The following is a 24,810-nucleotide window of genomic DNA, read 5'->3' as shown; positions in this document are numbered from 1 at the left end:
GCCTGGGAGAGGGCACGCCGCCAGGTGGATTGTGAGGGGTTGCAGTGGAGGAGAAGGCCAGTTTGAGGGTCAGTCTGTTTCAAGTCTCCTTCCAGGGCTTGTGACAAAGGACCCTCTTCATCACAAAACCCGACAGGCTCCATATCACAAGATGAACAGCTGAAGGGAATAAGGGTTTTGAGGGACTGCCTCTCAACTGTAGGGAGAAGAGTGTGTTACCTGAGAGGTGGTTGTTTTTGTTGTTGAAAAGTCATGAAACTACTTCAAGGAGTCACAGGTGTTTAACTGGAAGAAAAGAAAAATTATTTTTTTTAAAGATTTATTCATTTTACTTGAAAGTCAGAGTTACACAGAGAGAGAAGGAGAGGCAGAGAGAGTGGTCTTCCGTCCGTTGATTCACTCCCCGACTGGCCGCACAACTACGCTGAACCGAAGCCAGGAGCCAGGAGCTTCCTCCAGATCTCCCACGTGGGTGCAGAGGCCCAAGGACTTGGGCCATCTTCCAGTGCTTCCCCAGGCCATAGCAGAGAGCTGGATCAGAAGTGGAGCAGCAGGATCTCGAAGTGGTGCCCATATGGGCCTCCGGCACTGCAGGTGGTGGCTTTACCTGCTACGCCACAGATTCAGCCCCAAAACTGACTATAATTTAAGGTGGGTTTTGCTTTGGCTGCAGTAGAAGAAGCCACACAGTTGGAGTCCAGCCCTGGAAAGCAAGCTGCTTGAATATTGATGTCAGTTTCCTGTGTACTATATGATAATAATCCAGACCCAGAGGTGTTGAGTTTGAGAAGCCCCAGAGCCCATTTTTCTCAGGTGTATTATGTTTTCTCCCTGCCTCTCCCCAGTGGGTGAAACCCGCAACCCTCCCACCCCGACCCCCACAGATCTATAGAGCCAGTGCAGGCAGGTGGTGCATATCAAACAGCGCAGTGAAATTGAAAAGGCTGAGTGGCTATGATCCTGTTGGTATAGATAAGAAAACTGGGGTCGTTAGGGGCAGACATGTTGCCTAAAGTCTTCCAGCAAGATACATAGTTGTATGCAGAATTCTACTCCGGTACTCAGTATTTTGAAGTGATCTATGAAAATTGTAGCCATTGTGGTACTCCATCAATTTGTACAGTTTTTAAGTTTCTGTTTTAAAAGCGTAGCCATTGCTTTCTGAAGGGGAAAGGAAGAAAGAAATGGAAGAAACAAACCGTAGTAAGAAACCCAGGAGCAACTTTTTGTCCAGTGGAACCCAGTACTAGGCCCTCATCTCTTTACCTAGTATATTAGTTACCTATTGTTCCTTAGTAATTAACTCCAGACATTGTGGTTTATTTATTTTTTACAAATTTATTTAATTTATTTGAAAGGCATAGTTACAGAGAGAGAGGGAAAGACAGAGATCTTCCATCCACTGTTTTACTCCCCCAAATGGCCCCAACAGCCAGGGCTGGGCCAGGCTAAAGCCAGGAATCAGAAGCTTCTTCCGGGTCTCCCACATGGAAGCAGGGGCCCAAGCTTTTGGGTCATCTTCCACTGCTTTCCCAGGAGCATTAGCAGGGAGCTGGATCGGAAGTGGAGCAGCCAGGACTCCCGCTCATATGGGATGCCAGCGCTTTACCCACTTTGCACAGCACTAGCCCCGAAACAGAGTGGTTTAAAAATCATCAGTAGTTCAGAGTGTTTCCTAGGGTTGGGAGTCTGGGAGCAGCTTACCTGAGTGGCTGTTCTCAGAATCTGTTGTGAGGCTGTCGCGATGATGTCGGGTGCAGCTGCAGTCATCTGAAGACTTCCCTGGGGCTGGAGGGTGCAGTTTCCCACCTTGTGAGCCTCTCCGGATGGTTGCTTGAATGTCCCTAAGATATGGCAGCTGGCTTCCTTTAGAGCCAGAGATCCCAGAAGGAGAGCATGGCAGAAGCCACGTAAAGTCACTTCAGCCATATTGTACTGGACACACAGACCAACCCTGAGACACTGTGGAGTGCAGCTACTCAAGGGTATCCATCCCAGGAGGCAGGGATCACTGAGGCTAACTTGAGAGCTGGCTACCATACTGAAGTCCTGTGTTCATCCTGTTCACCATCCTGGAGAAGGACTGTTTCCCCATTTTGCAGATGTGGAAAACCAAGGCCAGAAGGAGTTAAGTTACTCACTCATGCTCATGCAACTGGTAGATGCCAGAGCTGGTATCTGAAGGCAGATGTGGGTCTGCAGTGTGGGTCACTTGGCTCATGGTTCCCCTTGTTTCAGAAACACGAGTTCTCCGTGGACATGTCCTGTGAAGGCTGTGCCGATGCCGTCAGTCGAGTGCTCAACAGGATAGAAGGTACGTGGGTGACCATCAGCTGCAGTCTGGGGAGGGACAGATAGCCTTAGAGTCCAGTGCCTGTGGACGTGGCTGGAGAAGCCGTACTGTGAGCTGCTCATTAGTCACACTACAACGTATTGAGCTCTTAGCACGTGGCAGGCACTGTGCACAGTGACTGGTGTCGACCACATTGTCGTGTTGTCACCGCAGCCATTTCAGGAGCCGTCTCTGACTACCTGCATTCTCAACAGGAGGGAACTGAAGTTCAGAGAGGTTGAGCAACTTGGCTGGAGTTGAGCCACCCACAGGCCAGCCCTGCAGCCCTGACGGGATTCAGGAACATGCTGGTGATCTCCATGGTGATAACTTTGGTAGCTTGTGCCATTTGAGTGTCATTTTCCATGAAAGATATTTAAAATGGTAACAGTTTCAAAAATTAATTTTGAATCAGTCACCTGAAGAACTCATAAAACATCTTTTGAACGTATCTGGAAAATCAGCATTCTCATCCAGCCCTCTCGTTTCACATCTCGGGAACTGGGGCCCAGAGAAGGCCGGGATCTGGCCTTGGGGCTCAGTGAGGTAATGACCAGGCTGTGATCAGAATTCTGATAGAGCCAGGGCCCTGGCTGCCTAACAAGATGTTCCTTTTTAAAGCTCTCTGTAGTAGTCACACCCAATTTTCAGGTGGCTTCCCCGTGGCTGTGATCTCAGCAGCGGTCCTCTGAGCTGTACTTTCCATCTGTGCCATGGGAACGTTGATGCTGATGTCCCAGGGGGGAAGTGACTGGTCAGGCAGTGGCAGCTTCTAGCCTTGTAAAGTGGGAGCTTAATTTGAAAGCACATGAAACAGTGGAAAGAACTGGCTGCAGACGTCCCTGTGACTGTGGGCTCTCCTCCCTCGGGCCTGGGCCTCCCCGGCTGTGTGTGGTATGGGAATGTCAGTCTGTATCAGCTTTTGCTGTAAAATGCTGCATGGGAGCCTTTCGTAGACAACATCTCATTCTCTGGGTGGAGAGGGGACAGGCCTGCTTTCCTTCTGATAGCTCAAGGATCCTTGCCCAGGACTCCGGGCTTGAGGGAACACAGTTTGAAATCCACTGTGTTTGGTGATCCCAGCATTTCTTCCAACTCCATGATACCTCCAAGAAGGAGGGTGATCCTCCTGAACCCAAAAACAAAAGTCTAGAAAGGACGCACAGCCCCCTTCCCTCTTGGACACCCATTCTGTACAGATTGGAAGATGGTGATCAGATCCTATCTGATCTGATTTTTTTTTTTTTTTTTTAACAGGCAGAGTTAGATAGAGAGACAGAGAGAAAGGTCTTTCTTCTGTTGATTCACCCCCCAAATGGCCGCTATGGCCGGCACACTGCGCCGATCCGAAGCCAGGAGCCAGGTGCTTCCTGCTTCCTCCTGGTCTCCCATGGGGTGCAGGGCCCAAGCACTTGGGCCATCCTCCACTGCACTCCCAGGCCACAGCAGAGAGCTGGCCTGGAAGAGGGGCAACCAGGACAGAACCGGCTCCCCAACTGGGGCTAGAATCTGGGGTGCCAGCGCCGCAGGCGGAGGATTAGGCTAGGGAGCTGTGGCGCCAGCCTGTGATCTGATTTTTAAGGCCCCTTGAGTGATGCTTGAGGATCTACCTTTGAACTTCAGCAATTTTCTCTGCCGTTTGTCACTGCTGTCCCTGCTTGGGTGGTGCCCGAGAAGGGTTAGAAGGGTTTTCTGAGTTGTTGAGGGCCCTAGAAGAGTGGTGTTGGGCATGATCAGTCAGAGACTGATGGCTGACCTAGCTGGGAAGACCACTGGGGCTGGCCTGCCTCTTCCATGGACAGTGGGGAAGCTGAGGCCTATAGTGGGCAGGATGCACCAAGGTCACCTCAGGATCCTGTTATTTATTTATTAAATGTTTATTTATTTGAAAGAGTTACCAAGAGAGAGGAAGGGAAGACGAGAGAGAAAGAGAGAAGCTGATCTTCCCTCCACTTGTTCACACTCTAAATAGCTGCAACAGCTAGGGCTGGACCAGGCTGAAACCAGGAGCTGGTATCTGCATTGTGGTCTTCCGTGTGGGTGGCAGGGGCCCAAGTATTTGGGCCATCTTCCACAGCTTTCCCAGATGTGTTAGCAGGGAGCGGGATTAGAAGTTGAGCAGCTGGAACTTGAACCTGTGTTCTGCTGTGGGATGCCAGAATCACGGGTTGCGTAACCTGGAGCACAACACCAGCCCCTCCATCTGCATTCTTTTGTCACAAGACTTTGGGCCCTCCCCTGTGCTGTTAGGGACCTTAAATTGGCTTAGCCTTTTAGAGGCAATTTTGCACTATTAGCATTCAGAACATAGCAGTTCATTGTTTCACAGTTTCTGTTCTTCGAAATCCTGGTATGGAAATTTTTTCACACGTTTTACAAGTTATGTTTAAGAATGTTGAGGCCAGCGTTATGGCACAGCAGGTTCAGCCACCTGCAATACCAGCATCCCTTATGAACACCAGGTCGAGTCCCCGCTGTCCAACTTCTGCTCCAGCTCCCTACTAATGCACCTGGGAAAGCAACAGAAGATGGTCCAGGTGCTCAGGCCTCTGCAGACCCAGATGGATTTCCAGGCTCCTGGCATTGGCCTGGGCCAGCCCTGGCAGTTATAGCCATTTGAGGGGTGAACTAATGTATGGAAGATTGATCTCCCTCTCTCTCTTCCCCTCTACCTCCTTTCCTCTGTAACTCTGCCTTTCAAACTAATACATCATTTTCGTGGAAAAAAAAAATGGATGTTTATATAGCACTATTGTAATAGAAGTGAGAAGTTAGAAGCCACCTTGGTGCCCTTCAACAGAATCGGGTACTTCTGTTGGTGTGTGGTTCATGCATGTTGTCGAAGGCTGTAGCTGTTGAACAGAGCGAAGTAAGTCTGTGTGTGCTGAGATAGCAACACAGTTTGGAAGCTGCAGAGTGAACTATGAGCAACACCCACTTCTGAAGTGTGACGCAGTGTCAGGAGTCATTTTTCATTCATATGTGGCAGAAGGGATGGAAGCCGTACTGTTCACGGTGATCTCTGGGAATGGGATGAGTGGGGTTTCTCACAGTAACTTTGTTTAGAATTGTTTGCTTTTTCAGAAAATGGTGTATCCATCTGTGTTACTTTTGCCGTGGAAAAGACTAGAACACTAATGTAGAGCAGGAATTGGCAAACTCTAGGGCCTGTGGGCCAGATCCAGAATGGATCTCATTTTTTTTTTGGGCAGGCAGAGTGGACAGTGAGAGAGAGAGACAGAGAGAAAGGTCTTCCTTTTGCCATTGGTTCACCCTCCAATGGCCGCCGCGGCCGGTATGCTGCGGCCAGCGCACCGCGCTGATCCGATGACAGGAGCCAGGTACTTATACTCCTGGCCTCCCGTGTTGTGCAGGGCCCAAGTACTTGGGCCATCCTCCACTGCACTCCCGGGCCACAGCAGAGAGCTGGCCTGGAAGAGGGGCAACCGGGACAGAATCCGGCACCCCGACCGGGACTAGAACCCGGTGTGCCGGCACCGCAAGGCGGAGGATTAGCCTAGTGAGCCGCGGCGCCGGCCCTGGATCTCATATTTTTAAAGGGAGGTCAGGAAGTACACACATGGAAGACTGTGCAGCTGGGTCCATATGTGGGCAGCAACGCCTGCAATGTGTGTGTGCTCTCTGCCTCTTTACGGCAAAAGTACGCCAGTCCCTGGTGCAGAGGAAGGGGACGGATGATTGGCTTTTGGAAGTAATTTAGGAGCCTGAACTCTTTCTTGCTGTCCTAGGAGGGTCTCATTTCCTCTGCCCACACCCTGTTTCCTCTTCCTGCAGGAGTAGAGTTTACAATTGACCTGTCCAACAAGAAGGTTTGCATCACTTCTGAACACAGTGTGGACGTCCTGTTGGCAACCCTGAAGAAAACGGGAAAGGCCGTTTCCTACCTCGGCCCCAAGTAGCAAGAGCCTGGAACCCCAGCCCTCAGGATGGACCAAAGGGGACAGGTGAGTGAGGCCCCAGCACTTTTATCAGGGTTACACTGTGGCCTTTGAGACCTTGAGAGCAGCAGGAGAGCACCCTGGGTTACTCTGAACCTGCTGTGTGTGTTCTTTGGAGTATTATAAATACTCCATTATTGACTAATGCAGCTTGTGGGTTCAAAGGCCCTTCTAGCCCACTGTAAGTAGATGGACTACTGTGTAGTAGTGGGAATGTGTTTCACGGGCAGCGGGGTTTAAGTTCAGAATGTGTGACCCGAGCAGTGTGCCTTTTGCTTTGGTAAGTTGGCTGTCCTGGAGCAAGCATTGAGCATAGTAGTGAAGACACCACTTGGGATGCCCACATCCCATATTGGAGTGCCCTGTGTTTGAGTCCTGGCTCTGCTTCCAATTCCAGCTTCCTGCCAGTGTGCATCCTGGGAGGCAGGAGAGTGATGATGGCTCACGTAGTTGGGTCCCTGCCACCCATATGGGATACTTGGGCTGAGTTCTTGGCTCCCAGCTTAGGTTTGGCCCAGCCTTGGCTGTTGTGTGCATTTAGGGGGTGAACCAGCAGATGGGAGCTCTGTCTGCTTATTTGTCTCTCTCTGCCTCTCACATAAATAAATAAAAACTAGGCCGGCGCCGCGGCTCACTAGGCTAATCCTCTGCCTTGCGGTGCCGGCACACCGGGTTCTAGTCCCAGTCAGGGTGCCAGATTCTGTCCTGATTGCCCCTCTTCCAGGCCAGCTCTCTGCTGTGGCCCGGGAGTGCAGTGGAGGATGGCCCAAGTGCTTGGGCCCTGCACCCCATGGGAGACCAGGATAAGTACCTGGCTCCTGCCATCGGATCAGCGTGGTGCGCCAGCCACAGCACGCCGGCCGCGGTGGACATTGGAGGGTGAACCAACGGCAAAGGAAGACCTTTCTCTCTGTCTCTCTCTCTCTCACTGTCCACTCTGCCTGTCAAATAAATAAATAAATAAATAAATAAATAAAATCTTTTTAAAATTTGTCCTATCAGAGTTGAAACTTATGTCCTGGGCCTTGTGTTCCTGTGCACTGAGTTAATTCAGGCTTTGCCTCTCTCCACTCGGAACTGCCCTCAACCCCTGAGCGTGCCCTCTGCTCAGACTGGTGTGTCTAAGCAGAGTGTTCCCTTTGGTTTAACATAAGCCAAAGAGGTAGTAAGAGGCACTGTGCAAGCACTCTTCACCCTGGAACAAGGAGACCAGACTCGCCGATGTGACTTTCCTTCCTGCCATGCCCTGCCACCATCCGTCTCAGCAGGGCACTCCTGGCTGTCCATTCCCACGTAACATGTTTGACTGCTGAATTACAGTGATTGACACATCCCTGCTGCGCCTTCACTGCAGTTAAACAACAGTTGGGGTGCAGGGGCGGGGGGAAGTGACTTGAGCAAAACCCCCCATAGGTGAAAGGCAGAGGGAGGAAGACATTCAGGAGTTTTGTAATGACTGTAACTGGCAGGACTGTGCATAAGCCCACAGAGAGCTCCCCAGGCAGAAGCCAGCTGTAACAACTGGCAGGCTGTGACAGGCCCTGCAGCTGCAGCCTCCTTGCTAAGGGTACCCGTTGGCCTCTGAGCCAAGGCAGCACTCTGCGTATGTGGTCACATCACGTGCAAGCCACAGACTGTTAGGGTGCACGCGTTTTCTTCATGCCCTCTATGTCCCTAGGTGTAACCCACATTCAGAATGAGCCCAGGATGCATGACAAGAACTGAGATTCTCACTCCAGCTCCTATTGTGCTTTTCATATGCCTGGGATTTGGTTCCTATCTGTAAAATGGGGTTAAGACCACCACCCTACTTTCCTGCCTTGGGGTCATCGTGCCATCCCCCTGAACAGGAGGGATTATCCTGTACAGGAGCAGAGCACTCTCAGTTCCCACCGTGCTGGGCAGCAGTGTTCCTCACACCGTGCCTCCATCCGAGGAGGGTGACTGGAGCCCTCTGTCTCCGCAGACAGCCCTGGTTCACATTGTAAGGTTACATTTGGCAAAAGTGGAGGGCAAGAAGAGAACTAAGTGCCTGAGTGAGCTGAATCCACGGGGAGCCCCAGGCCAGACACCTTGGATTGGAGGCTCCTAGCTGAACGTGGAACTTTTTTATTTTTACAGGAAAAAGTCACACCTGCTGGTTGTAAACAATATGTAGCTTACTGCGTGTTTTTCTCATACCAGTTTTTTTCTTAATTGTGGTGACGTTGACGTGGCCTACAGTTAGCCAATTTAAAGCATACCTCTCAGTGCATTCACAATGCTATACACCCAACACCTCTTTAGTTTCAAAACCTTTTCATCATCCCAGAAAAACACCACACACCCAGTCAGCAGCCGTTCCCCAAGGCCCTCTGTCCAGCCTGGCAATCGCTAACCTGCTCTCTGCCACCCTGGATTTGCCTGCTCTGGGCGTCTCCTGTCAAAAGAGTGACACAACCTGTTGAACTTTGTGTGTCTGGCTTCTTTCATTACGTTTTCAAGACTGAGCCAAGTGGCAGCGTGTGTCTGCGCTTCATTCTTTTAGGTAGCTTAGGCGTCCTCATGGTTGTTGATTTTTCACCCTATCGCAGGACGTTTCAAGCATACAGAGGCCCAGTGGCGAAACAAGTCTCCATTATGCAGGCCCAACAATTGCCAGTCCGATCACTGCCAGCCTTGTTTCCACCTATGCTGCATCCCTATCCCCAGCCGATGCCAGACCTGGTATCACGTTGCCCGTACCCACTTCAGTGACCGTGCGTGACCGTGCGGAGACTCAGATGCTGGGACTTGGGGAGGATCGCTGAACCACACAGCTTTACCCTTGCTCTCGGGCAACACCCACCTTTGAAGTCAGTTTTAACAGGCTTCCTGGTGACCGACTGAAGCCCGATTTGGAAACCTCAGAGAGTGTTTGTTGGTGATGCAGTCACGTTGGCCTCCTGGTTCTTGGCTGATGTGTCTGCTTATGACTTTGTTCATTGTCTTCCCAGCATAAACGGAAACTGGATAGAGTTCTCTGGGCTGAGTGTCCTAGTAGCCCTGGGAGCGTCGCAGAGGAAGCTCTCAGCTGTGATTGGCTTAGCAAGGTTACTGGGTTCATGGCAGGCGCAGTGTGCAGGGCTAAACGTTCCAGTCCTGCTCCTGCACGGGGGATCTCCCACCTCACATCCTGCCATGGCCGCTTTGTGCACCTTTACTGCTTTTGCAGTGTGGCCAGGTCCACAGCAGATGGCGCCTTTGTTCCACCTAACTTTTCATCTTTCCTAGGATGCTGCTCCTCCCCTGCCTTCCAGAAGGACCTGGAACCTGGCAGTCCTGCTCAGTGGTAGGAGTTTCCCACGGAGACCCTCCCTTGTCCCCTGCTTCCCAGGTTCTCTGCAATAAAATCAAACTGCATTGTTGGAGATGGTGTGTCTTGCGTGATCTTTTATTAGATGTCATTAATTTGAAAGGCAGAGTAACTCTGAGGCAGAGACAGAGATCATCCATCCACTGGTTCACTTACCAAATGGCTGCAACAGCCAGGGCTGGACTAGGCTGAAGACAGGACTCAGAAACTACAAGTGGGAATCTCACATGAGTAGCAGGAACTCAAGTACTTGAGCTGTCATCCAGCACATCCCAGATTCATTAGCTAGGAGCTGGATTGGAAGTAGAGTAGCCAAGGCTTGAAAAGGCACTCCAGTATGGGATATAGGTGTCCCAAGTGGCAACTTAACCCACCACGCCCACAGCACCAGCCCTTCCTACACGGTCCTGACGTCACCTGCTCACAGACAAGCCGTCCCGTGCTTGCTTCACTTGGAGTCTCCAGAGATTCTGACTAGTGTCAGGCAGCCTGCAGGCTCTGATTGCAGTGTGCTGCGTCATGTCCCCTCTTGCACCTCGTTTTGTCCTCTCTATAAGGTGAAGACATTGAGCCAGATCAGTGATTTCCTTTCTTTTCATCATTTCCTTAGAGTGCATATTTTTTTCTGGAGATTTATTTTATCTATTTTAAAGAGAGAGTTAGAAACAGGAAGAGGGCCTGCTAGTTCACTCCTAAATTGACCACAATGGCCAGAGCTGAGCCGATCTGAAGCCAGAAGCCAAGAGCTTCTTCCAGGGATCCCATATGGGTGCAGGGTCCCAAGGACTTGGACCATTTTCTGCTGCTTTCCCAGGCACATTACCAGAGCGCTAGATCGGAAGTGGAGCAACCAGGACTCGAACTGGCACCCGTATGGGATGCCGACACTGCAGGTAAGGACTTTAACCCACTGTGCCACAGCACCAGTCCCTAGATTGCAGATTTTGAAAAGTATCAAGTGACTCAAGTTTAGGGGATAGCAAATATTAAGATAGTTGGGATAATGGGAAGAGGTTGTGGAGAGAGATTGGGATAGAATCCAAGTGGCAGTGCCTCCTTCTGGAAGTCGGCAGGGTATGTGATGCCCCAGAATGAGAGGGTCCTGGGACTGAAGACCAGAGAAGGAAGTTTCATGTGAAAATAGAGGAGTTTATCCTGGCAATCTGTATACAAGATTTCAGCCCTGAACAGACGGGCGATCTGGTCGTGAGCTGTAGCAAGACCTTTCTGTAGAGAGCAGCAGACTGGGAAGCATGCGTTGGCCAGCAGGGAGCTGGGGTAGCAGCAGGGGTTACATTACTCAGGTATGCATTTTGGAGGTGGCCCCTCAGGCCTGTGGTGGGTCTTTCAGACACTATCAGGAGATTGTGATGGCATTGATAGGCTGGCAGGCAGGGCCTCTCTGGGAGTGGAGGGGTCAGACTCAGGACGGTGTTACAGTTGCTTCACTTGCCTTCCACTGGGCCTCTTAACCTCCCAGCGGCAGGGGCAGCACATGTGTTAATAGCATTCAAGGTAAAGGGCTGTACGGATTGAACAAGGCGGTGCTGTGGACCTCAGTGGTCAGAGCTCACTGTAGAAATGGCACTTAGGAGTCCATTCTGCCTAAGAATGTGCCTTACTTTGTGTGCTGCGATTTCTTTGGGTGGGTAATGGTTGTAGTGGTTAAGGTACTGCTTGGGATGTCCTCATCTCATTTTGGTTCAAGTTGCCAGTTCTGCTTCAGATTCCAGGTTCTTGCTAATAATGCACACCCAGGGAGGTACTCGGGTTCTTGTACTTGGATTCCTGCTGCCTGTGTGGGAGACCTGGATTGTTTCTGGCTTCTGTCCAGCCCTGGCTGTGGTGGACATTTAGGGAGTGAACCAGCAGATGGAAGATCCTCTCTGTCTCTCTGCCTTTCAAACAGATAAAAATAAATAAAAATTAGAACAACATTATGAAGGGGCTCGTGCTGTGGTAAAGCGGGTAAAGCCACCACCTGTGGTGCTGGCATACCATGTGGGTACCAGTTTGAGTCCCAGCTGCTCCACTTGTGATCCATATCTCTGGTACTGTGCCTGGGAAGGCAGCAGAGGATGGCCAAGTGCTTGGGCCCCTGCACCCACGTGGGAGACTCAGAAGAAGCTCCTGGGTCCTGGCTTTAGATTGGCCCAGCTCCAGCCATTATGGCTATTTGGGGAGTGAACTAGCAGATGGAGGATGTCTGCCTCTCTCTCTCTCACTCTCTAACTCTGCCTTAGAAATAAATAAATAAATCTTTAAAAAGAAAAAAAGAAAAGCATCATTAAAATATTTCTTTAAACCAACAGTTCTCAAAACTTCTTTCATCCTACATACTTTTTTTTTTTTATTTGAATGAGTTACAAAGAGAGAAGGAGAGGCAGAGAGAGAGGTCTTCATCCGCTGGTTCACTCCCCAATTGGCTGCAATGGCGGGAGCTGTGCTGATCTGAAGCCAGGAGCTTCCGCCACGTCTCCCACACAGGTGCAGGGCCCCAAGGACTTGGGCCATCTTCTACTGCTTTCCTAGGCTATAGCAGAGAGCTGGATTGGAAGTGGAACAGCTGGGGCTAAAACCGGCACACACATGGGATAGCAGCACTGCAGGTGACAGCTTTTTTTTTTTTTTTTAAGATTTATTTATTTATTTGAAAGAGTTACACAGAGAGAGGATAAGAGGCAGAGAGAGAGAGAGAATCTTCCATCCAATGGTTCACTCCCCAGTTGGCCACAATGGCTGGAGCTGCGCTGATCCAAAGGCAGGAACCAGGAGCTTCTTCCGGGTCTCCCATGTGGGTGCAGGGGCCCAAGGACTTGGGCCATCTTCTACTGCTTTCCTAGGCCATAGCAGAGAGCTGGATTGAAAGTGGAGCAGCCAGGACTCAAACTGGTGACCACATGGGATGTCGACACTGCAGGAGGCGTCTTTACCCGCTACGCCACAGTGCTGGCCCCATAAGGCACAGCTTTACTCACTACACCGCAGCACTGGCCCCATCCTACATACTTTTAAGAATGATTGGAAAAAAATGAATATCTCAAAGAGCTTTGAGTTATTTGTGTTCTTCCACACAGAAAAATTTCAAAGAAAAAATTTTATAAAAGATTTATTGTATTTATTTGAAAGGCAGAGTACAAAGAGAAAGGGAGGGAAAGAGAGAGATCTTCCATCCACTGTTGACTCCCCATATGGCCACAACAGCCTGGGGCTGGGCCGGATCGGAAGCCAGGAGTCAGGAGCTTCTTCTGGGTCTCCCATGTGGGTGCAGGGACCCAAGCCCTTAGGCCATCCTCTGCTGCTTTCCCAGGTACATTAGCAGGGAACAGGATCAAAAGTAGAGCAGCCAGGACTTGAGCTGGCATCCATATGGTGCCATATAGCTTAACCCATTTCACCAAAAAGCCAGCCCCTCAAAGAGTTTTTAAAGCACAGGAATACCCAAGCACCTATTCCATTAGCGATCAGGGGCTAAACGAGGTCCTTGCATGTCCTTTATTATTATTTTTTCCAATTAATAAAAGAGGGGGCCAGCGCCATAGCTCACTTGGTTAATCCTCCGCCTGTGGCGCTGGAATCCCATGTGGGCGCCAGGTTCTAGTCCCGGTTGCTCCTCTTCCAGTCCAACTCTTTGCTGTGGCCTGGGAGGACAGTGGAGGATGTCCCAAGTGCTTGGGTCCCGGCACCAGTGTGGGAGACCAGGAGGAAGCACCTGGCTCCTGGCTTCGGATCAGCACAGCGCCGGCCGTGGTGGCCATTTGGGGAGTGAACCAACGGAAGGAAGACCTTTCTCTCTGTCTCTCTCTCTCAGTGTCTAACTCTACCTGTCAAATAAGTTAAAAAAAAATTAATAAAAGGGAAGCTTCACATCAGGAGGCTGCCCAGTGGGGGAAGTGCCTTCTTCAACCTTGGGGCTGAGGTCTCCCATCTCACCCGTCAGGGTCTCACGAAGTTCTGCTTCTCTTTGTCCACTCAAGCTCCTTTGTTGAAGAGAGAGAGATTACATGTCCCTTAGACTCTGAAAGAGTTCACCGTGTAGCTGGGGAAGAGAGGAAAAGGCATCTTCTGCAAGGGTCTTGGAGGCCACACCCACGAGAATCTTCCCTTTCTGTTTATTGGGCACTGACAGGGGAGGGGTCCAGTGCTGCTGGACCCTGGCACAAGATCCCGCTCTGCACTTCACCTTGGTCCTGTCTCCTAATCTCTCCCAGGGGCAGTTTCCATGTCTGCATCATGCATAACACCTGAGCCTTGAGGAACTTGGTAAGTCGAAATAAGACTTAATTTAGACTGGGCTAGTGTGCGGGCAGGATTCTAGTCCCATTATGAAAGTACTAGATAGGCCTCCGAGCCCTTTCTGCCTGTGTCTTCTGGGAGCCTAAGGCCACTTTCACAGACCTCATGGCGTATGGTCTCGTGGCCACCAGATGGCAGTGTCTTTTGGGTTTGGCCACAGGAAAGTTTCAGGCAATTTCTGAGTGCTCTAGGAAGACAGGCTGGAGGACATTTTTTCCATTTTTGGTTTGCCCAAAGAGCCCTGGTTCAGACTGGCTGGTGTACTTGGAAAGCCCAAGGGTGGAGCCACTGATGCGTCTTAGGGCGAGTGGTCCTTGGAGGAGTTGCTTTCTTTTGAGTCTTCTTGGCGCCCCCCCCCCCCCCCCGCCCAGCTGGAATCTGTTTCCAGTTGAGGTCCCTGGTTCTGTTCTTGGCGGGGGGGGGGGGGGGGGGGGCAGAGAGGGAGGGGATACTCCTGTGTGTCAGGAGCTCAGCTGGCTGTCCGTCGAGCAGAGGGCACACGACAGAGGACAGGTCGGGTGGGCAGCCGATGTGTCCACATAGTCAGCAGCCTCCAGCACCTGGCCCCAACCTCCCCCACCCCTCACTGCAGCCAGACTGCTCCCCAGGTGCCTCTGGAAACGGAACAGTCTGCTCCCCCAGCCTCCCTCCCATCTCTTTGTCTCTGGGTAGAAATTCCTTTCCCTGCCTTACATACCACAGCCTCCATGAACCCTCTCAACAACTGGAAGTAATTTGTTTCTCCTCTTGGCCTGCAAAGCATTTATCTCGCAAGCTTCAGTGTTGTGGCAAAGCCTTTGTCCACGTGTATTTCCTACCCTCAAGGATACGCCACGTGTCTCTCCTCCCCACATGGAGCAGGCACTTAGGGCATATTACATGGGCGTTTTATGTAGTGTGTCCTGCTGTCACACTGCTGCCACTCCATCTGCACCTGGGCTTCCTAAGACAGTGGGAGAGGACTGACCTGGCCCTCGGCGGGGTTCAGTAGGTATTTGCTGAGTTAATCCTACAGAAGAAGTGATTGTCGGATTTAATCCTTTTTGCTGGTTTGTATTTTTGTCAAAATATCCTTGGTTATGAGTATAGCAGCCTGAAGCCACCCGTGGTGTGTTCCCGAAACTGTCCATTGTGTCTGCAGCCACCACAGGTGGCAAAGCCCACCATCTCTGCCTTCATTGATCCACCCAGCCACCCTATGGCCATAGCCTGGGTTTGTCCTGTACCAAGGGTCACTCTGCCTCTGAGGCAGAGTTGGAGTGCAGTAGGACTTCGAGCTGGACTTGGGCAGGCTCCATTCCACAAGGTGGTGTGGGCCACACAGGGTGTGCTGGCCAGGCTCAGCCCCTCTGTGTGCTGAGTGAGCTCAAGCAAGTCTTTGAGTTTCCTTCCTTCCTTCCTTCCATCCTTCCTTGCTTCCTTCCTTATTTTCATTTTATTTGAAAGGTAGACACACACACACACACACACACATAGATGAGACTAAGACAGGGAGAGAAAGATCTTGCATCTGCTGGTTCATTTCCTAAATTCCTGTAACAGCTGTGGCTAGACCAGGCCAAAGCCAGGAGTTTAGGATTCCATCTGGGTCTCCTATGTGGGTGGCAGAGATTTAGAACTGGGGTCATCATCTGCTGCCTCCCAGGGTGCACATTCCCACGAAACTGGAATTGAGAGCAGAGTTTGGATTCGAACCCAGAGACTCTGAAATGGCATCTTAACCTTTGTGCCAAATGCACACTCCATGAATTTCTTTTTCAACAGCTTTTTTTTGTATGTATGTAATTTCATAATCAACTGCATTTATTTAGAGTATGTAATTTTTAATGATTGTGTCTTATACAAACCCATTCACCCACAAACTCTTAAACCATCCCCAGAGTCAACATAGTGACTACATCCATCACCCCAAAAAGTTCCTTGTGTCCTTGATAATCCTCCTGCTCTCTGAGTAACCAGTAATCTGCTTTCTGTCACTGTCAATTAGTTTGCATTTTCTAGAATATTATATAAATATAATCACTGTGTTATTCATTTTTTCTTTATGAGTTCAATTAGCATGATTGCTCTCAAATTCATCAATGTATCATTTTTATTTATTTATTTATTTATTTATTTATTTATTTTTGACAGGCAGAGTGGATAGTGAGAGAGAGAGACAGAGAGAAAGGTCTTCCTTTGCCGTTGGTTCACCCTCCAATGGCCGCCGCGGCTGGTGCGCTGCGGCTGGCGCACTGCGCTGATCCGGTGGCAGGAGCCAGGAGCCAGGTGCTTCTCCTGGTCTCCCATGGGGTGCAGGGCCCAAGCACTTGGGCCATCCTCCACTGCACTCCCTGGCCACAGCAGAGAGCTGGCCTGGAAGAGGGGCAACCGGGACAGAATCCGGCGCCCCGACCGGGACTAGAACCCCGTGTGCCGGCGCCGCAAGGCGGAGGATTAGCCTAGTGAGCCGCGGCGCCGGCCCATTTTTATTTTTTAAGATTTATTTATTTGAAAGAGTTACAGAGGGAGAAACACATACAAAGGGAGAGAGAGAGAGAGAGAAAGTGAGTGAGAGAGCAAGCTTCCATCTGCTGATTCACTCCCAAGATGGCCACAATGACTGCGGCTGGGCCAGACTGAAGCTAGGAGCTTCATCTGGGTCTCCCACGTGGGTGACCCACACACTTGAGTCATCTTCCATTGCTTTTCCCAGGCCATTAGCAGGGAGCTGGATTGGAAAAGGAGCAGCTGGGACCCGAACTGGCACCCATGTAAAATGCCAGCACTCTAGGCAGCAGCCTTACCTGCTATGCCATAGCACCGGCCCGGATTAATTTCTTTTTATCACTGGGTAGTAACTGCAGTCATCCTTCCCCCGACCCCCATCCTCGGAGGATATGTTCCAAGGCCTCCAGCAGTTCCCTGAAACCGCAGGTAGTTGTGAACAGTTATACACAGGCACTGCAGTACTGTGGCAGTCTAGCAGCTGAGTGTCTACTAAGTAACTCAAGGGCAGGCAGTGCGTACAGTGTGGGTATGCTAAATACAGGGGTCATTTCCATTCCATGTGGGATGGAGCATGGTGGCACTAGATGGAATCATTCCGTGCAGGATGAGGTACAATTTAATTCTTTTAAAGTATATTCTGTTTTATTTAGAAAAAGAGAGACAGAGCTCCCATTCATTAGTTCCCTTCCCAAACACTGACAAGTGCCAGGGCTGGGTCAGGCTGTAGCCAGGAGGCTGGAACTCCATCTGGGTGTCTCATGTGGTTGGTAGAGGCCCAGGTACTTGGGCCATCTTCCACCACCTTCCCAGGCACGTTAGCAGGGAGCTGGATCAGAAGCAGAGCAGCCGGGACTTGAAGTGTCACTCTGATAGGGTCCATGCGTTGCAAGCAGTGGCTTAATCCAGTGCGCCACAACACCCGCCTTGGGTAAAATCACTCAATAATGGTGTCTACTGTGACCATTGAGAATGAAATCAGATTGTCATGTGCCTGATTCCTGACCATGGCAGTCCTACAAACAAAGCTTTTTGTTTGAACAGAGTTTCACAATTATACCATCTGAAAGTTCGACAACTGAAGTTTGAAAAACTTCAAATCTAGGTCCTTCCAACCCTGGGAGACTAGGAGAAGTAAAAATGGAATATGAAGGGTTGTGCTGTGGGGGAGGGGAATTGTCATGCAGGTCACCACCCTCTCTGTGGCATTCCCCTTTAATTAGGGCCAGTCTCTTAAAAAGCCCAGGTCTGTAATTTCTTGGGTGTGTTCATCAGACCTGATTTTAGGTTGCCATGTCTTTAAGGGACTGTGGCCACTTAGCGTAAGAGGACAAGTGTTCTAATCTGCGTCCTAAGAGGCACAAGTCTACATGTCCCTGGGCGAACCTCAGGACCACTGACTGCAGCCTTGAAGCGAAATGTGAAACAATATAAAGAAAAGCCTGGAGAGGTAGGGCTCCCCAACACCATTGTACGCTCATCGGACGCTCCTTGGAGCCTCAGCCTTTTTAGCTCCATACATCCCCAAGGCCCAGGAGCAGGCTGCATGTTGGAGAAGAACACAGCCCCCTGTGGACAGACTGCAGTTGCCAGCCCTGTGAGCTGGGCAGGTTGCTTACTGTGCAGAACCTCCGTTTTTTTGACAGTGAAGTAGGAATGTAGAGCATATTCTTAGAGTGGAGTGAGAGGACGCATGCCCGCAGAGGCCACGGTTGGGCTCCTGTGACTCATCCCAGAGATGGATGAGACCTGGCTGATCACCCGGCCCCTGCTTCTGGCAGGTGGTCCTCAGGCCTCGGCCTGAGAAGGTGCGGGACAAGCAGCTTGTCCTGCCCTGGACAGCTCTGCCGGAGGTAGTCCTACATTGAGCCCACTCTGATCCATGTGGCCTTCCTCACGCCTGGAGCTGGGTTTGTCCTGACACATGGGGTATCCATGAGCCCTTCCTTCTGGTGGCTTCTTAGAAGTCTGTGCTTTTTCTCTCATACACAGATTTGGACTACCCACAAGGAAAATCCCAGGTTCCGTCCCTTGGTCATTCCTCAAGGACGTTCTGAGCTGTCAGGCCCACCTGGTCACCAGCTTCTTGGTAGATCCCTTTTGGAGAGTGGGAGCTGGGAAAACGGAAAAGGAAGGGCTGAGCCATTCTGGGCAGGACTGAGCCTAAGCCAGCTCCCAGGGTTCCTGGCTGAGCATCTGAAGACATCAGTCTGTTCTTACCTGGTACACGTGGCTCCAGGTGGCACCTGCCTCCCAGGTGATGGTGTAAAGCACCTGCCTTCTCAGTTTCACACACTTTTTTTTTTTTTTTTTTTCAAAAAAATTTTGAAAGATTTTATTTATTTATTTGAGAGGTAGAGTTGCAGACAGTGAGAGAGACAGAGAGACAAAGAGAAAGGTCTTCCTTCCTTGGTTCACTCCCCAAATGGCTGCTACGGCTGGCGCTGCGCCAATCCGAAACCAGGAGCCAGGTGTTTCTTCCTGGTCTCTCATGCGGGTGCAGGGCCCAAGCACCTGGGCCATCCTCCACTGCCCTCCCGGGCTACAGCAGAGAGCTGGACTGGAAGAGGAGCAACCGGGACTAGAACCTGGCGCCCATATGGGATGTCAGTGCCACAGGCAGAGGATTAACCAAGTGAGCCCCGGTGCTGGCCCCATTTTTTTTTTTTTTTCCAATTTTTAAGAATTTATAAGTGCTGAACAAATTTCCTGTTTTCATATACATAGAGTGAGTTTTTCACACTCTTGAGACTGTGTCCCTGGCTCTGACCACTTTATAAAAGGATTGAAGCTTGTGCAGCCAGGCTGCTCCCAGCATCAGGCCAGGCCCTTCCAGGGCCCAGTTTGGAAACAGCCTTCATGGAGGCAACTGTCCATGGCCAAATGACTGCTTTCTGCCCAAACAGAAGCTGTGGTCCCCCACCACATGCCCAGTAATTAGAGAGGCCAGAAAAGACATTGAGGTGGCTGGTGGGGCTGCAGGGCCAGGCTCAAGTCTATAAAAACTCCAGATCCCCCCCAGGGCTAAGATACCCTTCCTCAGGCCAAAGCCACAGAGAAAGTCAGCTGCCCCCAGAATTCTCGAGTGTCAGAACAGGACAGGCCTTTAGAAACAAAAGGTCTTACTGCCTCATTCATTGCTATTATTACTACTGGAAATGGGTAACTATTTCTATGATAATACAGGATAATTATTTAAAAATTAATATTTATGTAACACCCCCCCCCCCCCATCCACTAGTCCTTGTATAACTAAAAAGTCGTCCCTTGCTGTTTGGTGTGCAAGTATAAGTAAACGTGAATGGTGATGTGTGGTAGTGCCGCAAGCCTCAGGCTCCAGGGTTTGACTGTGTGGGTTCAAATCCTAGCTTCCTATCGCTGGCAAGTTATTAACCTATCTAGGCCACTGTTTCCCCATCAGTAAATTAAAGGTAATAGCATTTACATCGTAGGGTGGTTCTGAGGATTAAACTAGATAATCCATGAAAATCATTTGGCACAGTGTCTAGGATACTGTAAGTGCTCGATCAGTACTGTTTTATTAGTGATGTTGTATAATGTGCTTCTTTCACTAAGTAGTTTATGGATACATCTTCACATCAAATTTCATTTTCACTTCAGAGCAATATTTATCTTTTTCCAAAAAATTTACTTTGGGGGACAGGCGTTGTGGTGCAGCAGGTTAAGTTACTGCTAGGGACAACAGCATCACATATTGGAGTGCCTGGTATTGAGTCCTGTGTTTGCCCCTGCTTCCATCCAGCTCCCTGCTAATGCACACCCTAGAGGCAGCAAATAACGGCTCAAGTATTGGGTCTGTCACCCACGTGGGAGACCCGGGATAATTCCTGGCTCCTGGCTTCAGCTTGGCCCACCCCTGGTTTTTGTAGACATTCAGGGAGTGAACGAGCGGATGGAAGAGCAGCCTGTATATGGTTCTCTGATTTTTAAATCAGTAAAAATGAACAAATAATATTTTTAAAAATTTTTAGTAACTTTTTATTTTGGAATAATTGTAGATTTACAGAAAACTTGCAAAGAGTCCCAAGAGTTTCCACATAGCCCTCTCCCAGATTCTCATTTATCTACTGCACTGGTGCTCGTGCTCCTTGATACATTATTATCATATTATTATTAAAACTTCGGATGTCACCAGTTTTCCCATCAGTGTCCTTTCTCTGTCCCAGGATCCCATTCCAGGGCACACTGTTGCTTCTAGTCCTCAGGTCTCCAAACCTGCATCCGCTGTATGTTTTTCATGACTTTGCCAAGTGTTCTGTAGAATGTCCCACTGTCTGGACTTGACTGAGGTTTTTCTCATGATTATGCTGGAATTGGGGGAGGAATATACACACAGGGGTGCAGTGTCCTTCTTATCTCAGCCTCCCAGGGGTCCAGGAACTCAACAGGACTCATCCCAGGCAGTGCTAACTTACCACCTGGCTCAGGTGCTGTTTGCCAGGCTTCCTCTAATGGGAAGTTGCCATTTCCCCTTTTCTTACTCCATTCCCAGGATGCGAGTTTCTAGGTCCAGTTGCACTCAGAGGATATGGGAAATGAGCTACACCTCTTGGAGGGGGTGTCCACCTATAATATTCGAATTCTTCTAATACAATTTGTCCCTTCTTACCATTTTAAATGGATGAAAAATATTTAATGGCCAAAAAATCCTACTAATTTTAATGGCTAGAAAATATTCCATTGTGAGGACATGTCTTAATTTGCTTAGGTAACCTACAGAGAAGCACGTATGGGTCATGGCACTCCACTCAATCCTGACCTCTTTCCTGCGTGCTCTCCCCAGTGTGAGGCTGGATAGATGAACATCACACTCACCTGACTTCTTTGTAGCTAAGGTTCTCATTGAAAATTATGTTTCGTCAGTTAGACTCACTCCTGCTAGATTTGAAAGGTAGAAGTCAGAAAGGGCCACTGTCCCACGCATTTTGGCTCTTCTGGCCCAAGCATGCGATGTCAAGTTATTCCAGAGCTATGTTGCTGTGTCTGCTCACTAGTGTCATAGGTGGGGGGGGGGGCGTCATGACTGTGGTGCTTAGAGCCCTTGGATCACAGCCAGGCAGTGCTGACTTGAATTGCCCCGACCAGCATCTCTGCAAGGTGTTTCTTCTTTGGTGCCCATTTCAACCGCATCGCTCTGAGGTTCGTTGCTGAAAGACCAGTCTCAGCCCCTTCCAGCCCTTACACTCTTTTGCAAGCATCTCAGGATGGTTTCTGAACTCAGGTGGTATCTATTTGCTACATCTGAGCTCGAACGGATACAGTTATTTAGGTTCTTTCCAGAATTTGTTAAAACACACCTATCCAAGTATCAGATATCCCAGCAATTCCAATGAGTACAATCCTGCAAGTGCAAATGTTGGAGTCCCTTCATTGTTTGTATGGATGAAGTGATGCAACAGAGAAGTGACGGAATAGAGAAGTGACGGAACTTGTCTGTGTTGACGTGGAAATGGGGGCAACCAGGGGATCTCTTTCCACTCATCCCTGCTGCTTTGTCATGGTCACTAAATACTCCAGGCCGAGAGTGCATCAGATGAAAAGGACCAATTCACATTCATCTAAATAACTTGTGAAAGAGACTGCTAGTTGCCTATTCAAAAGCATTTCATCCTTTTTCTTTAGTAATAGAATCCAGCTTATCACAATCTGAAAACAAACAAACAAACAAACAAACTACATTTCCTGGACTCTGTGCTCCTCAATGTGGCATATGACTAAGTTCTGGCCACTGAGATGCAAGGAGATTCCAGAGGGGCTCCGTAGTGAGGAGATGAAGTCAGAAAGCCCTTCCTTCTCTTCTCCTTTCTGCTGCCCAGAGTAAAGCTATAATGGGGGAAAATCAGTAGCCACATTCGGCCATGATATGACCTCAAGGATAGAGGCCATGGATTGAGGATGGTGCATGTGTCTTAGAAAATGATGGAACCCAACTATGAGCCAGCCCTGGCCTATCTTCCTCTATACTTTGCCTTTTTTTTTTTTTTTTTTTTTTTTTTTTGACAGGCAGAGTGGACAGTGAGACAGAGAGAGAGAAAGGTCTTCCTTTTGCCGTTGGTTCACCCTCCAATGGCCGCCGCAGCCTCCGAAGCCAGGAGCCGGGTGCTTCTCCTGGTCTCCCATGTGGGTGCAGGGCCCAAGCACCTGGGCCATCCTGCACTGCACTCCCAGGTCATAGCAGAGAGCTGGCCTGGAAGAGGGGCAACTGGGACAGAATCCGGTGCCCCAACCGGGACTAGAACCCAGTGTGCCGGCGCTGCAGGTGGAGGATTAGCCTATTGAGCCGCGGCGCCGGCCATTTTGCTTCTTTTTGAGAATGAAATAAGCATTATTTCTGACACAGCTACTGCTATTCTCTGCTTGCTGGTGTATACATTCAGCTAAACCCAGCGCTAAATTACCCACAAGTCCTTCCCTGGGTGGTCTCTTCCACCCTTGTCTTCATTTGCCCATAACACTGGACAACAGCTTGCAGCAGTTGCCCTCACTGGGTCCTGTTTTCTTGTGGGATCACAGACCACTTTAACTCTCTGGGTCTCAGTTTCTCCATCTGTAAAATGAAATGGTTAGTCTAAGAATTGGCAAACTGGAGCCTGAAGACCAAATCCAGTCATCACCTATTTTTATCAAGATTTATGGGAAACCAGTCATATTCATTCATTTACGTTTTATTTCTGGTTGCTTCCAAACCACAAGGGCTGAGGTGAACAGCTGAACCAGAGCCTGCAACATTTACTATTCTTTTTTTTTTTTTTTTTTTTTTTTTGACAGGCAGAGTGGACAGTGAGAGAGAGAGAGACAGAGAGAAAGGTCTTCCTTTTGCCGTTGGTTCACCCTCCAATGGCCGCTGCAGCCAGTGCGCTGCGGCCAGCGCATCGCACTGATCTGAAGGCAGGAGCCAGGTGCTTCTCCTGGTCTCCCATGCGGGTGCAGGGCCCAAGCACCTGGGCCATCCTCCACTGCACTCCCTGGCCACAGCAGAGAGCTGGCCTGGAAGAGGGGCAACTGGGATAGAATCCGGTGCCCCAACTGGGACTAGAATCCGGTGTGCTGGCGCCGCAAGGCGGAGGATTAGCCTAGTGAGCCATGGCGCTGGCCAACATTTACTATTCTGTCCTTTACCAATCCATGCTCTAGATCAGAGAAATCCAAGATCCAAGATGTTCAGATCAGAGCTGTGTTCCACAGAGACATGTTCCTTGGAGGAGCCTCACGACAAGGGAGAGCTGGTGGTGGGGTTCCAGGCCCCCAACACCTTTCTGCCAAAACTTTTCCTCATGTTTATTAAACTTAACTAGGTGATGGGGCTGGCTCCATGGTGTAGCGGGTAAAGCCACTGCCTACAGTGCTCCCATCCCATATGGGTGCCAGTTCTAGTCCCAGCTGCTCCACTTCCAATCCAGCTCTCTGCTATGGCCTGGGAAAGCAGTAGAAGATGGCCAAGTCCTTGGGCCCCTGCACCATGGGAGACCCGGAAGAATCTCCTGACTTCGGATCTGCGCAGCTCAGGCCGTTGCAGCCATCTGGGGAGTGAACCAGAAGATGGAAGACCTCTCTTTCTCTGCCTCTTCCTCTCTCTCTCTCTCTAACTCTGACTTTCAAAAAAAAATCTTTAAAAAAATTAAAGTTTTCCTTTACTTGAAGGGAGTTACAGTGGGTGGGGAGGAGGGGAGAGAGAGAGATCTTCCATCTGCTGCTTCACTCACTCCCCCAGTAGCCACAACAGCCCTGGGCTGAACCAGGCCAAAGTCAGGAGCCAGGAGCTTCACCAGGTCTCCCACGTGGGTAGCAGGGGCCCAAACACAATGGCCATCTTCTGCTGCTTTTCCCAGGCCATTAGCAGGGAGCTGGAGCAGAAGGAGGGCAGCTGTGACACGAAACAACTCTCACATGGGATGTCGGCATCTCAGGCAGCGGCTTTACCTGCTGTGCCACAGCATCAGCCCCCCACTTTGTCTTTTCTGATTGCTGTCCATGTAGACCTCTCCTGTTGAACTAGAGGCAGCCTCTCTGGGGAGTGGCTGCTTCTCTCCCTGCAGGATCCTTTCCAGGGTTACGAGAATCAATGTTCATATGCCAAACAATCCATATTTTAAGTCAGGTCATCCCAAACAATTCTCAAATTTTGAAGAAAATCAACCCAGCCTATAGACACATAGAGAAGAAGTGACAAACTTCATGTTATCATATGACTGAATCCCCCACTGCTCTGATCTTTAGGGGGAAAGGAAAGGGAGAGAGAGAAAAAGAATTTACAGAATAAGGCATACCTAGTGCCCCGTTTTTTTTTTTTTTAATATTTATTTATTTATTCGGAAGTCAGAGTTACGCAGAGAAGGAGAGGCAGAGAGAGAGAGAGAATCTTCTACCCGATGGTTCACTCC

The 24,810-nt window shown here is 49.9% G+C and overlaps 1 protein-coding gene across 3 annotated transcripts in view; it reads left to right on the top strand.

Annotated features, from left to right (window-relative positions):
• Positions 1 to 24,810, top strand: part of ATOX1 (antioxidant 1 copper chaperone) — a 39,269-nt gene that overhangs the window by 2,247 nt on the left and 12,212 nt on the right. The window contains exons 2-4 of one of the 3 annotated variants that reach the window (XR_007918994.2): positions 2,239 to 2,314; positions 6,128 to 6,297; positions 13,837 to 13,888. Coding sequence is in view for 2 of the 3 variants with exons in the window: in XM_051844400.2 (XP_051700360.1) it covers positions 2,239 to 2,314; positions 6,128 to 6,252 (201 nt within the window). In the remaining variant the exon portion in view is untranslated. Of the gene's footprint in view, positions 1 to 2,238; positions 2,315 to 6,127; positions 6,298 to 7,015; positions 7,285 to 9,543; positions 9,681 to 13,836; positions 13,889 to 24,810 lie in introns of those variants that run through there. The other 2 variants (XM_051844400.2, XM_051844401.2) reach the window with 2 other exon arrangements.

The sequence above is a fragment of the Oryctolagus cuniculus genome, chromosome 6 (genome assembly GCF_964237555.1).
Source record: "Oryctolagus cuniculus chromosome 6, mOryCun1.1, whole genome shotgun sequence".
Lineage (NCBI taxonomy): Eukaryota > Metazoa > Chordata > Mammalia > Lagomorpha > Leporidae > Oryctolagus > Oryctolagus cuniculus.
This window is presented reverse-complemented; position numbering and strand designations above follow the sequence as displayed.